Genomic DNA, 16313 nt, shown 5'->3' on the forward strand with positions numbered 1-16313 from the left:
CCATGGTGTTTATACTTGCGTACTATTGTTTGTACAGATGAACGTGATACCTTCAGGTGTTTGGAAATTGCTCCCAAGGATGAACCAGACTTGTGGAGGTCCACAATTTTTTTTTTGGCTGATTTTTTATTTTTATTTTCACATGATGTCAAACAAAGCGGCACTGAGTTTGTAGGTAGGCCTTAAAATACATCCAAAGGGACACCTCCAATTCAGTACACCTCCTATCAGAAGCTAATTGGCTAATTGTCTAAAGGCTTGACATAATTTTATGGAATTTTTCAAGCTGCTTAAAGGCAGAGTTAACTTAGTGTATGTAAACTTCTGACCCACTGGAATTGTGATATAGTCAATTAAAAATGAAACAATCTGTCTGTAAACAATTGTTGGAAAAATTACATTTATTGTTATACAAAGCAGATGTCATAAACGACTATAGTTTGTTAATATTAAATCTGTGGAGTGGTTAAAAAATTCATTTTAATGACTTCAACCAAGTGTATGTAAACTTCTGACTTAAACTGTATGTCTTCTTGTTATATCACTATGAGCTGGGTTTCCCAATAACATTGCAACTTAAACTTTACGATCATCTTAATTAACGTCGCTCCTTATTTTATGATTGAGTAATGCCTGTTTCCCAAACCAGTGCGTAGATTGCTCGTTATAAAGTAGAACTTAAGTGCTTCGTTACGGGAGCTGTCCGGCAAAAGGTGCTGATCACTTCGGCCAATATGTCCAGGAGCTTATCATTTTTCAACATGAAAATAATGTGAGAATACTTACAAACATGGAAGTTGTTTGTAACCTGGGCGCCAAACATTATTATATATCACTTGCATTCTTAAAAGCAATTTAAAGAATAATGATTGCTTTGGTAAGATGGGGTTTCAGATGTATTGATGCTCAATTTATAGAGATCAATGACAGTGAGGCAAGAAATGTATGTAATGCACACGATGTGTCCATCACAATGAGTGGCTCTCATGTAGCCCTTTGTTTCTTTGGCTGGAAACTGAACAGATGCACACTGAACAGGATTAAAATGACGGGCATCAGAATTGTACTACCCATAAACCTATCTATTCTAAATATTAATAGATCATGGTTAGAGTTCTAACTGTGTACTTGTAGCCTTACTGCCATTATACAGCATGCAATTTTTGTCTGCCTTGTAAACTTTGAACCAACCACTGGATGGAGGAAAAAGAAGAGGAGGAGGAAGAGAGAGAGAGGTAATCGCTCATTGCACATTATCGCTATAATCTCCTTTGTTAACCATCTTTTAATTATTTATTTAGACCTATTTATTTAAGTTTTAAACTGCAGGGCATTACATACATGTTTCTTCTTTAAAAATCTTTTTAATAAGAACATACAATTTTCTATTGCTTTTATGCTTATCAAAGAGGGCCAATAAAACTTTATCCTACTGTATTATGTGACACGTAAATCTTTAGACCTTTCATGCTGCAAATGCAGACTGCGGAGTCTGCCTATTGATTTTAATGCGATTTTACCAAATTCTTTCTAGCAAGTCAGTCCACTGTCAACCATATTTGGAATGCTCTCAGGAGGTTATTTCCAGTCATGTCAGTGCAGCTCCTATCTACTTGAGTGGAGAAAGACCGAAATCTCAAAAACGTTTGGTCAAGATCACGATCAAAGAACATATTTTAAATGAGCAGTAAAATCTGACAAAACTATAAAACCATAAATTGTGTTTCTTTACCTTATATTACACTAAAAAACTCAATTTTCTCAGCTTGTATAGCTAATGCACATGTGCATTCTCGAATTGATTGACAAGGGATGTCTTTATCTAAAAGATGATTGGCTCTTTTACCTGTAAGGTGGGACTTCCTTTTTACATCCGTTGACCGTTGGGCATTAGAGTTTCTTGATTGGGCGTTCCAATTTCTCCCATTCATTTTAATAGAAGAGACCCATCCCTGCTAAATAATCTCTGATTTTACTCAACACTTTTTTTTAATCGCCTGAAACAGTGTATGGCTTTCCAACGATCAAAATATATTAATAAAATGTATTAAATGTCCCTTTGTACCTGATAAATTGTGAAAGATGTGAGAAAAATACTTTTAAGTTGCACTTAATGGACTTAAGAGCAGTACAAAGCTCTCCTTAACTTACAAATGGTTTTACATACTACTTAGATAACGATGCATTTGGGAAACACGCTGTAGAGATTAAGTACTATTTAAGTGCTACTAATGTTCTACTTAGTGCTTTGGGAAAACCAGCACTATATAATTATATTCCATTTAAATATAAACAAAATTGATTGAATACAATTGCATAAAGACTCTACATTAACTGTATTAACAGGATACAGGTTACCCCAAGCCACCAGGGGGCCCCACAAAGCAAGGTCGCTGTTTTTTTTAGCCTATTTATTTTTAAAATATACTTAAAGCTGCAAGAAAGACTCAGGCAGCTGTTATGGCTCAAATAGAAAGTTATAGGTCGCTCTCCTGTGACCCAAGAGGGAAGGGAGAATGTAACTGCAAGGAGAGAGTTGTATCTAGATGTGACAGGCATGTGCTTCATAAAGCTCACCTACAACAGGAATGTGATTGTTCCGGATTAATCTGGAATTTTGTTTTTTCCAACCTAAAATGTGACCCACGTGAATTGTGTAAATCCATTAAAAAAATAAAATGTAGGAGGTTTTCATATTTGGAGTGACTATTTGCACCCCAATGTAAATAGCATCAGCCACACAGAGCAGCTATTTGCACCCCAATAGTCACAGGAATATACGACAAACTAGACAATAGGTGTTGCTGCAGTGGCTGGGGTGCGAAGACAGTGTGAATGTGTACTGTTGTCCTAGCGACCCTGGTTCAATTCCGCCTTTTTATATATACTTTAATACCACTTAAATAATAGATAAAACTGAATATAAATGTTGATTTCATCGCAGTGATTTGGTCAAGATGAGGCTGTCAGGACTTCATTCAAGACAGGTTTATTTTAATTAATCAAGTGAAATAAAGTGGTTGGATAAAAAACGGGTTTGAACTGTTGCCACAGTTGCTGACAGGTTACAAATGGTTACTGTTAGGGCAATTCCTGTGTTACTGATGTGGTATTTGCAGTGAAAACATGAAATTTAACTTCACATATACTCATTGCCATTTTATCGAACCATTTGTATGTATAATCATAAAAACCTGCAGATACAGTCCAGACATTAGAAAATAGTTTAGACAAGTTGTTTTTTTTTTCCATTTAGATCAGCAAAATTAACTGGAGGGTGGGAGGGGGTGATGGTAAAGGGGGAGAAGGGTGGCCTCCCAAGTAGGATTTTGCTTAGTACCCCTATATGCTCAGAAACGTCCCAGTGTTTTAAGTTGTATGAAGTGTAATTTCGCAATTGTCCTGCAGGTGTCTGGATAAGTCTATGTCCTTAAGTTTCTTTTAAGCGCTCTACAATTACTCCAAAGCACTCTCAAAGCAGATCTACAACGATTTTCAAGTAGCCTACTACTCAGTTGTGATGGTTTGGGAAACAGCCCATGATTTAAAAATGATTCATTCGAGCGTTTCTGCAATCTACTTAGCTTTTGGGAAATGAGGCCCTCCAGCTGAAAAGTGCCCAAACCCAACGGACGGTTCTGGGAGACAAGCTAAGACCAGCCAACCAGTTTAGGCTGGGTTTAGCTGTTTTTCTTAGGTTCAGAATTTAAATTCACACTCAGTAAGTTTTTAGTTGGCTTTTACTCGTCCCAATAGTACCAGTGGTTTTGGACTCTAAACTGAAACCTATCGTTATGGATGCACAAAGTTTGTTTACAAACTGCTGCAGCTGCACACAGAATATGTTTATCTTCTTTTTATTCTGTTCTTTACTCATCCTCCAAACTAATTTTTATCCTTTTTGTGCATTGAACTGTGACCGAACAGCTACGATTCATGAGCTCTCTACTGGCTGTGACCATCTTGATGTCTTGCCGTTTACTCGAAATCTGCGATGTAAGAGCTGCAGGTCATAACTGTTTGTTTCGAGACTTCATCAGGGAACTCTAGTTTGGAGATTTTATCTTTCCACTTGCAATCATTCTGTTTCAGCTGTCTGATGGATCACACTCCTGCTGATCAACACCATCACTCTGGACTATATAGACCTATAAGACCTATTCGGATGGAAAAGTTAGGCACTGAAACTTACATTCCACGTTGTGTTTACGGAAACCTAGGCCGGGTCTATCTTTGCATTTCACGAATGTCAAACGTATGAAAATGCGCTACACGGACGGGTTTAGCCGTTGCGCACACTCTCTGTTTACATCAGCTTATATTAGGCTATTATCCTTTACAAAATAAAAACTGACAGCGGCCAATTTAACACTTGATAAGCTTCAACATATAAGCTATGTTTCCACCCTCCGACAATACAAATAGGCCTATTTAAACATCAGACATAGGCATCAGCCCTTTTTAAAGTGCGTTGGTGTTGTAATACATGCGATTAAATAAAACATGCCATGATCCATTCTGCTATTACAGATCTTTCAGATGTGTATGATGGTATTCTACTGTTTAATAAAAATTTAATTTTGAAAACTGCGCTGATCTCTAGGATCTGGAAAAAGGTGCGATAGACCAGCATGTTCTCACTCCAAAGGCGTCAAAGACTGACGCTTGTGCAAGAGTCCAGCGCGTCAATCTACAGACGCCAAAAGCGCCCTCTGGCGTCAGTATTACGACGCAACCGGCAAGTGTGTTCTTTTTAATGAGAAACCTTTGACGTCAACTGACTGACGCAATGGGCAATATAATTTTAGCATCGTTTAATTATACGTTGGGGTACAATTTTGTCATCGTGACTTATGTTGGGGGTACGATTTTCATTTCATTTAAAATCAGCAACATTTATTCACAGTGGTTAATAATTAATCTGTTGTTTATCTGTCTATTTAAACTGTCTGTACACATCATGCACTGCTGAAGTGACCCGTTTAATTCCGGGTGTATTCCGAGTCTTACAATCATTTTATGTGAAGAACAAACCTAAATGTAAGTTTTTAGCAGTCACCCAGCGTCCTCCGTAACACATCCTGCACAAGTTTCGTTATAACACATAAAAAAATTTGATAGGTTTGACGTCAGAGACTCAGCAATTATGCCATTGGCTCTCGCGTGTCTTGTGACCGATTACGTCGACCTCATGTTCCGATGTACAGGTATTTTTTGAATGAGACGTGCCGGTAAAATCAGTAAGACACAGGATCAAGATGCCTTCACGGAGGGGGAATATGTTTACCGAATAAGTTTCACTCTGCTTCGCACACAATGCCATCGTATGTTTTGGAATATTATTATAGTGCATTTTTATAAATAAATGATCGTAACGTGTTTTCTACTGTTGAGAACTGGTTGAGGTTAGGCATGAATGTGCGGTTGGGTGCTTAAACATATCTATAAATAAAATAATATATATCACATTATGAATATCTAAGTGTCTCTTTCATGTTTTATATGGTTGATTATCGGTTAGGTTTAGAAATGGGGTTGGGTTATATTATATATGATTGTATAATGTAATATCACACTAATATATTTATCAGTAGGCCTATTATAACATTGAGGTTAAGCACACAAAATAATATTTAAAGACTGATAACTGACGACAAAGTGTTCTCGTTGAAAAAAATGGGGTTTCTCACCGCGTCAGTGAGAGGACGCCAGGGGGCACCTTTGACGTCATCATGCAGACGGACAGCTTCTGCACAAGCGTCAAAATTGGATGCTTAGGGAATGAGAACGGGTTGGATAGACTCACATATTCACAACATCTGTTACCGTGGTATGTTTGCTTTAACAAGTGAACCCACTTGCTTCTGCAGCCTGCAAGATGGATCGCCACCAAGCGATAGATTTGAGGTACAACACCATTTCCCTCGTCACACACATTTAGTTCAAGATAATATACTGCACACCTCCTTAAAACTATATTTTTGTCTTTTTCAAATGCATTATTATACCCCGAACCTTGTTAAAATTATCTCATGCTTGCACTACACCTGAGTAATTACGAATAAAAAGTATTAAGATGCAGTGAAAGCTAAATACTGTTTTCTTTCTTGAAGAAATGAAACTAAATGTTTTGTCAAGACACAAAAAAATAGCGAAAATCGCTATTTTAGCCCGGTCACTGAGGTTGTTCTCAATAAAAATGGTTATATATTTTTTCTCCTTTCTTTCAAAATGAGAAAGGTTGAACAAAGATTATTTTCATCACGACATGATCAATATTTGACACGTCCAGAAGTATATTATCACACATGATACAGTCAGCTAACCAGCTGTTTTCACTTCATATCCCTCGTGGAAAACAAGCAACAACAACTGCAACAGCCAGAACAATAAAACAATAAATAATATGAAAAATCAATAAAATACTTTATATTATATTATATAGCCCAATTTCTGTCAATATATATATAATAAAATACTTTATATTATATTATATAGCCAATTTCCGTGTTCATTCTTACATAACCACAACATTAAGTTAAAATCAGTTCCCAGAGATGTCGTAGTACGTACAAAAATACAGTGTCCATACCGTTCAGTGTGTCTGCTCCACGAAAGTAAGAAAGGTGGTTATGAGAAATATTTCATAGCTCTTCAGAAAACTGCTCTATCCGGCATAGGCGTGACAAACGGGATAAGCAATAAGCAAATTTACTACCAATCAATGTGCAAGTCCTTGGCAGGGATCCTTACCTTAGAATGAAATAAAACAATACATACATAAATTAAAGGAAAATTATTCGGAATAACACTGGAAAAAGAAGCCTAGGCAAGCAAGGTCAGGAGAAGAATGCAGCTCTATTTTAGGTTCGGGTGCATACACAGAAAAAGTTCACGTTAATGTGGCCTTAAGAACATGTGACCAACCGGTATCCAATAGGAGCTATCGTTGCCTCGTAAAGTTGTAAGGCAGAGTTGTAAATTTTCTTACACAGGAACAGATTTATAGCTTCTCCGGGACAGAGCAGGACAGTGGTGGGGGCTGGGTAGCAATGTTTGCTGCTAGGCGCCATTTTGCAAAGAGAAGCTTACAGGAAAATAAATTCTAGGTTATTTAGCTGCATTAAAATTGTTTTTTTTTATAAATAAAAGTTGGGTTTACACATGGTACGACAATCTCTTTGTCGTATTAATTAACTTTTGGATTTGTATTCAAATGTCTATCAATTTAACCCTAAAACACTGCTTTAAATAAAACGGTCTATATAACAGGTTTTTTTTTCGCACTTTACCTCCGTTTATAGGTAAATGTTTTATATGGTGTTTTTGTTGCAGATCCAGATCTGAAATCTATGGCCAACCGACGATGTCACGTTGTCTTGCTGTGTTTTGATTATTATCTTATACAGAATAGATAAAATATTAATAATAATAAAAAAATTATATATATATATATATATATATGTGTGTGTGTGTGTGTGTGTGTGTGTGTGTGTGTGTGTTAAATAAAGATAGATCTAAAGGTATTAACGCACCGGGTCTTTTTCTGATTGCTCCAATGAGAGCCATGCACTGCATTTTGTTCATGCTTTGTATGACAATGACAACTCTCGACACAATAATCAACGCTCTAAGGATTAATTTAGACCTACATGTCTCATGTTTGTTTATACATCTTGCAAGAAAAATAATGAATCTTTTTGAAAGATGATATAGGCTTAGCTTTAAGCTTTGTAGGTTTATTTTAACTGAGCAGGCTATACATCTTTCAAGCAGACACAAAGAGAGAAATACATTATGCAACCAGATACGCACTGGAAAGCATCTAAATTAAGACACACTAGGTAATTAATTTATTACCACAGAACCAGAGCATTAAAAGTTTACGACTTCACACATACATGAACAGCTGCATCGGCCGTTAAATGGATGCAGTTACAGAACACTAGCCTCTGACACCAGATACATAATACATGAGCTGTCTCAAACAAACCGGAGAGTCATAGCTTACATTCTCACTGGGGGATACACGCGCGTGAGGTTCTGTCCGTTCATGTTTTTGCTGTGCTACATATGACTGTGTGGCGGGAGGCATCCATGTTGAAAGAGCCACATTGTGACACTGACTTCAGATCTAAGCATTTAAACACACACACACACACACACACATGTTAGTGCAGCTATGATTATGAGGACTCTCCATAGACATAATGATTTTTATACTGTACAAACTATAGATTCTATCCCCTAAACCTAACCCTCACAAAAAACTTTCTGCATTTTTACATTTTCAATAAAACATCGTTTAGTATGTTTTTTGAGCTATTTGAATTATGGGAGCACTAGAAATGTCTTCATAAACCACATTGATAGCATAATACCCTTGTAATTACCAGTTTGTAACCTAAAAAAAAAGTCCTCATAAACCACTTAAACCTGCCCACACACACATTCCCTCCTTTGACATTGACAAAAAATGCCTTTACTCAAAGGCACAATTCCTGACCAGTGCTAAGGAATAGGAGTCATTCGCGCGCTGGCTGAGACCATTCACAATATGAATCCCCCCGAGTAGTTGAGCAGGATCCATGGAATTACAGTGTCGTTTTTACGAGGTATGGTGATATACAAGGCTATTACAGCCAAAGTTCATATTAAATCTCACTTCACTGGCATTGGTCCCATGAAGTCCCATGATCGTTCTGCAAAAACATAGACAGCCAATAAGTATTCCTGTTGCGATTTCATCAGTTTGAAAGGAGGTGCGGCCACATTCTAAATTAGATTATGGGTGTCCTCATAAAGATGAGTTAAATGAGTTCATTAATGAACCACTGTAAATTATCACAATTAAACCTGTCATTTCATGGTCACAGTAATTTAATACGTAAGAATCAGTAATTCATAAGATCCTTTTGCCGCATTTTAAAAATGAATTTCGAGGTCTGTTTTGATTAAGGTTTTTTCCCTGTTGTTTTTAAGTTGGTCAAACCAAGATTAAAAATATAATCAAAGAAACATTTAATATGACTAACAGAGAGCCTGGAAACAATTGGAAAGCAGAAACATGCTCAAAACACAGATCCGATTAGGAGGTTTTGCTGACATCAAGTGGTCGGACTGAATAACAACAATGCAGATAACAGCTATCCCTGACTAGGAAACAGTGGTTTATTTTTCGCTGGAACGTCAACATATGTTAATATATTAATATAGTTCTATACCAATGTAATAATAAGCCAGGCTTAAATTGCAGCACTCAGTTTTATACAATATGTTACAGACTAGGGGGGTCTGCTCCATCTCAACCAAACAATTCTTGCCCTGCATGCTGTGTATTCTCACAAAAAAATTTAGACATATTCCGAAATTTACCCACATTTGTATCTACATTTTAGACATTTTGTCTGGATAAATTCTCATTAGTGCAACACAAAAAACGTGGGCCAAAAATGTTAAAAGCATTTTTATTTAATTTTGTATGTTGCGCCCAAAGAACGACGATTCAAACTGGTTTGAATTTAACGTGTTAACATTAAGTAGATCTTTAAAAACTGTGAATCAAATTCAATAAAAATAAACAATAGGCTCTCAAAACTGCAACATGCCAGCCAGTTTCACACCTTGTTTTAATATTTTTCAGATTAGCCCAAATTGTTTTAATAACTTTGTCTAATGGTTGCTTTAATGAGAAATTAGCATTTAATAATTGTTAAAATGATCTTGGCTGGGTTTCCCGATATCGTTGCAATTTAAGCTTTAACGATCATCTTAACTAACGTCGCTCGTTATTTTACGATGGAGTAACGCCTGTTTCCCAAACTAGCAAGTAGACCCCTCGTTATAAAAGCTTTCGTTATTTGAATTTAAGTGCTTCGTTACAGGAGCTGTCCAGTCCAAAAGTGCTGATCACTTTGGCCAATATGTCCAGGTGTTTGTCTTCTCAAAATGAAAACAAGGTGGAAATATTGACAAACATGGCAGTTGTTTGTAACCTTGTCGAAGCGCCGAAATGTGTTACCTAACTATTACAGAATTTTATTAAATAAATAAATAATTATTTATTTACTGCTTATAGACCTGTCTAAATATTAATAGAGCATCTGGTTAGAGTTCAAGGCACTGTATACTTGTAGCCTTACTGCCAATATGCATCTTGCAATTTGTTACTGCCTTGTAGAAAGACTATAGGCAGCCGATTTGAACCAGCCATTGGAGGATGAAAGAAGAGGAGGAACATATATATATATATATATATATAGAGAGAGAGAGAGAGAGAGAGAGAGAGAGAGAGAGAGAGAGATTGCACACTCTCGTCCTAATCTCCTCTGTTAACCATATTTTAGTTATATTTATTAAAGCGGAGTGTCTATTTACACTAAGTGCAAATAGCCCATCTTGTTGGCAGAGGCTATTTACATTAACTCCGCCCACTACTGCTCAGACCAAACTCAAGACAGCCACGACAGATTTATTTGGAGTCAACTGCTGATCAAATGAAGGTGGACATATTTGAATTTTTCACAACGGGGCAGAGACATTAAACTGGTTAACGGGCTATACATTTAGTGGATTAAGAGATTGGATAACTAAGTGACTATTTACACTCCAATAGTATGGTGGAAACACAGGAGAAACTGCTCTCCTATATGCAGCTCTGGTTGTAACGTTGGTATGTGTATGTGTTGTCACGCTGGAGATCCGGGTTTGAATTCCACCCCTATAATTTTTCCCATGTATCTACTCTTAATATTTCCTATAATATATTTATAGTAACACATAAAAGAGATGCCTCGCAGTGATTTGGTCACAGTGAAGGTCGGGGAGTTGAGAGAAGGATTTGATCCATATAAAATTAACCACTGTTTTGTAGTAATATTGTAGTAACCATGTGTTTTGGTGGAAATTATATAATTCTGATGTACTAACCATAGTGTTACTACAGTAACATGTTAAATGTAGTAGCCATGTTTTTTGTGGTTACTATGATTTTACTAGAAAAATACCATGGTTATACTATGGTTACTGTAGTAAAACTATTTTACATTTTTGTAAGGTAGGGTTAGAGGTAGGGGTTTGTGTAGGGTGTCTGTGGGACTCCAAATAAACACAATAAAAATGTTGCAATGATGCCACTATACTGTAGGTAGTATTTAAACAGGGGTGAAAGAGTATCTGCCACTATTTTCTCTAGAGTGCAAATTGCATCTAACGCTATTAGCACTTAGTGCAAAGAAGATGCTTTTTGTTGCTTTTTTCACTTAGTGCAAATAGCCTCTGCCTTATTTAAGTTTTAAACTGCGTGGTCACATTACTCACATATGTCTTCTTAAATAATCTGTTTAATAAGAGCATGTCGTCTTTCTGTTGCCATTACAATTATGCTTATCAAAGAAGGCTAATATAACGTTATACTGTATTACGTGTCTTGTAAATTTAGACCTATCACGTCGCATGCGCAGACTGTGGAGAATATTGATTTCATAACGATTTTTTTAACACTTTTTTATCATCTGAAATAGTTTCCAATGGCCTGCCAATGATCAAAATATATTAATGAAATTTATTAAATGTCCCATTGTCTTTGATAAACTGTGAAAGATGCCAGAAAGACATGTTTAAACTGCACTAATGGACTTAAGAGCGGCTCAAAGCTCTCGTTCATTTACGAACGTTTTTACCAACTAGAATTCGAATTAGTTAAGAATGCTTTTGGGAAATGCGCCTTAGAGATTAAGTACTACTTAAGTGCTTCTGACGTCCTACTTAGTGCTTCGGGAAACCCAGCCCTTGTCTGTCTAATTTCTTAAGGTATTGGTACATGTTTCAGTAATGATAAGTAGGTTGCAGTAATGAGACTGAAAGTTAGAATATCTATAATTAATAATGAAAAAACAAATAAAAAATTAGACAATCTGTTCCCCTTTCTCTCACACAAATTAAAATGTAACCTCTAACACACAACAATATTAAAATGATTGATATTAATGATATAACGATCTGCCAAGCTTGAGTATCTGTTGATATTTAGCAATATGTTTTTTTTGGGTTTTTTTTTTTTTTTTTGAATGAATGAATGAATGAACGAATGAATGAATCAACCACCTGCCCTCTAGGTACTGAAATTGGTATTAGCATTAAAAATCATAAAAATAATAAAAATAAAAACACTATATCAGTTGACTACTTGATGTGCCATATCGCAATACATTCTAAACCAAATGTCACTATCACTTTAAAGTGTGCATGGGTGTTCCGACAAAATTATGCTTACACATAACTAAGCAGCTATTTTTTTCAACCTGGATAACAATAAAATATATGAATATTACCAGCTTAACTTAACATCGCATTGCGAGGGAGATTGAGGTACGGATCCCATGTACCACATACTGCATCAGAACAAAAGAGGTTTTTTTGTTTTGTTTTTTTTATCATTACTGCAATCAGATTCTCATTACCACAATGAGTACAAAAATCTCACAGAGCTACAGTATTTTGACTACTAATTTATTGGTCAAAAATGGTCATATTAATTTAAACATTTGTCTACAAATTTAGCATCAGTTGCAGTAATGGGAGTGCATACCAAAAATAGGACATACAAATACAGCATTTTTAGTAAAGAAAGATACGTTTTATTTAGGCTACAGTTGGGCCTTTGGTACAATATAGGCTACATTATTATTATTTCTTAAATCAATCGTTTATTTTGTTTATAATAGGGCCTAAATTAAATTGCCCCAATGTTGAATCTGGACGCATAGCGGTATTGAAAAATTATAATTGTTTTATTTTTAAATAAAACAAGGAATCCTTTGTCATCTGTATGTGCAAGATAGAGCACGTGTATATATTGTGTTCAAGTTTCAGACTAAAATTTCATAATGGTTTTTAATAATAGAAGTCCACACTGCCATAGTTAAATTCTCACGAGAACTATACCAACCTGTTCACATGGTCGTCGATACGAATACGTGTGAAACAGACCAACATGTTTCTCATGTAAGCGAATTTTTTATTTTTATTTCTTGAGAATATATACTGACTGCACTGACATATAGCTTATACACAAAGGGTGATTGAGTTTGCCGTATAGGGCGAGCTGCAATCACAGAAGCCAATAAAACTAGATTGTTTCCGCTGGCTTTTTGTGCACACAGTCGAGTCTCATTGAAAGCACTGAAGGTCTGAGGGGGAAAACACATCTCCAAATGGGTGTCGGGTCTCTGAAAACGGTCTAATTGTGTCTGGTCGGCCATAAAGCCATTTAACACGGAATGCCAGACAGTGTTGCCGAGTCTACGATTCATGGTCTTGTCTAGCGGTGAGGCCTTTGAAGTCAAAGTCCATCCGCCAAAGCTGTGCTAACTCAACTAACGTCCAGTATAGGTCGTATACTAACTAAACTTTTATTTTATTTTATTTTTTTAAGGTTTATATATTTGAAGCAGACGGCATCCATTATGACCCGAACCCCTGCATATTGAACAAAAGCACCTCATCATGGGGTACGGGGCCAAGACTGGTACGTTCTTATAATTCCACATATTCATGCACACATGGCGAGTTATTCACTGGTCTCAGCTGTCGAGCCTCGTAACATCTCTGTTGTTTTGCGTTCTCTCGCCTCACAGCGCTTTACACCCCATAAACGGTTATAGCAGCAATTGTCTTTTATGGTGGTATGCAACTAACAACCTCATCGGCCAGGACTGCGTTTCCCAAAAGCATCGCAAGCTTAAGTTGATCGTTGAGACCATTGGCGCCAGTGGTTTCTACGATCTACTCAGGCTTACGATGCTTTTGGGAAACGCAGCCCAGACCGGTCGACGGGCCTGTTTTCCCCTAGTCCAAACTCGCCCAACATAGCCTCTTCTCAGAACACATTTCTCAGAAATTATGGCAGGTCTGTGAAATACCTAAATTCTTGTTTTACGTAAAAAAAAGTATGTGAGGGTATTAGGCTTGAAGGGGAAAGCTGAAAGAGGTAGAACATTTTTCGTATAAACGAAATACCTTAGATTCTGACTATACAAAACTTCGTCATCATCCATCATTTCTAATAAATACTTTCAGTTATTTTTAGATATCACCCATTTAAAAAATAAAAATAAAAAAAAATCTACAAGATTCAAAATGTTTTCTGTTCCCCTGTGCAAAATACAGCTTAAAAAAAATTATAAAATTACAAACTCTAGAAAAGTACTATATATATATATATATATATATATATATATATATATATATATATATATATATATATATATATTGTACTTTTCTAGAGTTTGTAATTTTATAATTTTTTTTTATATGTGTGTGTGTGTGTGTGTGTGTGTGTGTGTGTGTGTATCACGAGGAATAAAGAATTTCGTGGAGACTGTTGAAAATGTATGATTGCCTTTATTATTCAATAAATAAATCACAAATTACATCTGAGAAATGGTAAACAAAACACAATCATGGCGGTCAACGGACTTTGAGGTATTTGTAGAGTTGCCTACAGTGCTTATATATCTACAGCTCAGTATTTTCACTTAGTCCCTGAAGTGCACAGACTTCACCCAACAGTCTAACACTGCAACAGCTGATATGGCGTAAATATTTTGGACGCTAGAAATTTGTATATATAAGCAGTGAATAGACTATAGGTAATGGCAAAAATGGTTGGATTATGGTTATACCATAATTTATAATTAAAGAAGAATAATACTGAGGGCACCTGACCTCATGCAGTCCTTAGTGTATGAACTTTACATAAACGTGGGCTCAGTCATCCCACTCTAAATTTAGGAAAAAGTTATAGAACATAGGAAAACTTAATCTATGATCGCAGTGAAATAGCACATTTCATTTATGTTTTTGAATGTTCATACAGGCATAATAAAAGTGAAATACTGAGCTGTAAAGAAAGCTACGTCAGTTAATATTTATATAACAGAACTATGACAAACAAGTATCTTTCAATGTATAAACGCATGGATCCCAGCATGATTCAAGACAAACGACAATTATATTTTGTTAGAAAAGAATAACACAAGCCTAAATGTAAAATTCCACGACATAATCATTTCAGCAATGGGAATGATCATCCTTCATTCTCACCTAAACGAAGTGCTTTACTCTCAGTTGTCTTTCGTTCCATCTTGGTTCATTTTTTTCATCTTCATCCTGCGATTTTGGAACCAAATTTTGACCTGTCTCTCCGTGAGGTTCAGGAGACGGGCAACCTCGTACCTGCGGTCGCGCGTGAGGTATGTGCTAAATAAAAATTCTTTCTCCAGTTCGAGGATCTGGTGCTTAGTATAAGGGCAGCGTTTTTTACGCGTAGAACTTGCGTGAAGCCAGTTGGACACAGGGTTGTCTGGGAAAATGTAGAGGAAAGGGGAGGAGGGTTCTAAATCATAAACGGGCAGTAAATGATTTGAACACAAGATTCGATATCTACAATCGAGACCATGGCATAAACACAAACACACCAAAAAATACACACAGTCTATTTAACACTATTCTTCAATCACGTAATAATAAATAAATACATAAATAAAAGGGTTTAAGGCATGCATGATTTCACAGCGGACAAACTACAAATAGCATCATGTCAAAACACAAGAAGATATCAGTAGTGAAGTTTAAAATTTTACCCGTATATCCCACCATCTGAAGAACCTTACGTGGATCAGCCCCCGATTTATCCTCGATCTCGCCACCCGTGTCTGCAGTCCGGCCAGATCCTGTCTCTGTGTCGGTAGAACATCCTCCGTTACTGACGTCCAGAGGAGGGAGCACAGCATGCGAACTGACCTGTGCGCTTTCATCATTCGGTCTATGCGTATCAGGTTTTGCATTATAGTGAAGATGAACCGCCTGTAGCTCAGTCAGGGGCAGTCCACAAGGCGAGTCCAGCAGCCAAGACTGCATGTAATCCCCAGCTACGGGAGGCTGTGCATGCGACTGATACACCGATGATACACCACTGGAGAAATGCGTTGGGATGTGACCCCAACCTGAGCCATCATATACGGGTTGCTTTACGGGGAATGTGCTTCGACCGAGCTCTGTGTGGTCTGCGGAGGGCCTGGTGTGCTGGATGAGCCCTGAACCTGAGAAACGAGACTCCTCATTCACCGGTGCAATAAGAGAGTGAACGTAGTATCCTGTCATACTGCCGGATGTCGACATGGCGGGGTCGCACTCTCATGCATACACACACACACATAAAAACACTAACACACACATACAGTAACACGCTCACAAAATAACAATCTGTGAAAATGGAGAGGCAACTTCCCCCTCACAAAGCCCCAGTCAGC

The 16313-nt window shown here is 36.8% G+C and overlaps 1 protein-coding gene across 2 annotated transcripts; it reads right to left on the bottom strand.

The window, feature by feature from the left end:
• Positions 1 to 14405: 14405 nt before the first annotated feature.
• On the bottom strand, positions 14406 to 16313 carry LOC127421602 (homeobox protein Hox-A9a-like). 2 transcript variants are annotated; one of them, XM_051664752.1, is made up of 2 exons: positions 15675 to 16313; positions 14406 to 15364 (listed from the first exon to the last, which is right to left on the bottom strand). In XM_051664752.1, exons 1-2 carry the CDS (start codon positions 16180 to 16182, stop codon positions 15126 to 15128), a joined length of 747 nt encoding a protein of 248 aa, XP_051520712.1. In that variant the 5' UTR covers positions 16183 to 16313; the 3' UTR covers positions 14406 to 15125. The 2 variants fall into 2 exon arrangements, with proteins under 2 accessions (XP_051520712.1, XP_051520711.1); XM_051664751.1 differs by having other exon boundaries at positions 15645 to 16313.

The sequence above is a fragment of the Myxocyprinus asiaticus genome, chromosome 30, assembly GCF_019703515.2.
Source record: "Myxocyprinus asiaticus isolate MX2 ecotype Aquarium Trade chromosome 30, UBuf_Myxa_2, whole genome shotgun sequence".
Taxonomy (NCBI): domain Eukaryota; kingdom Metazoa; phylum Chordata; class Actinopteri; order Cypriniformes; family Catostomidae; genus Myxocyprinus; species Myxocyprinus asiaticus.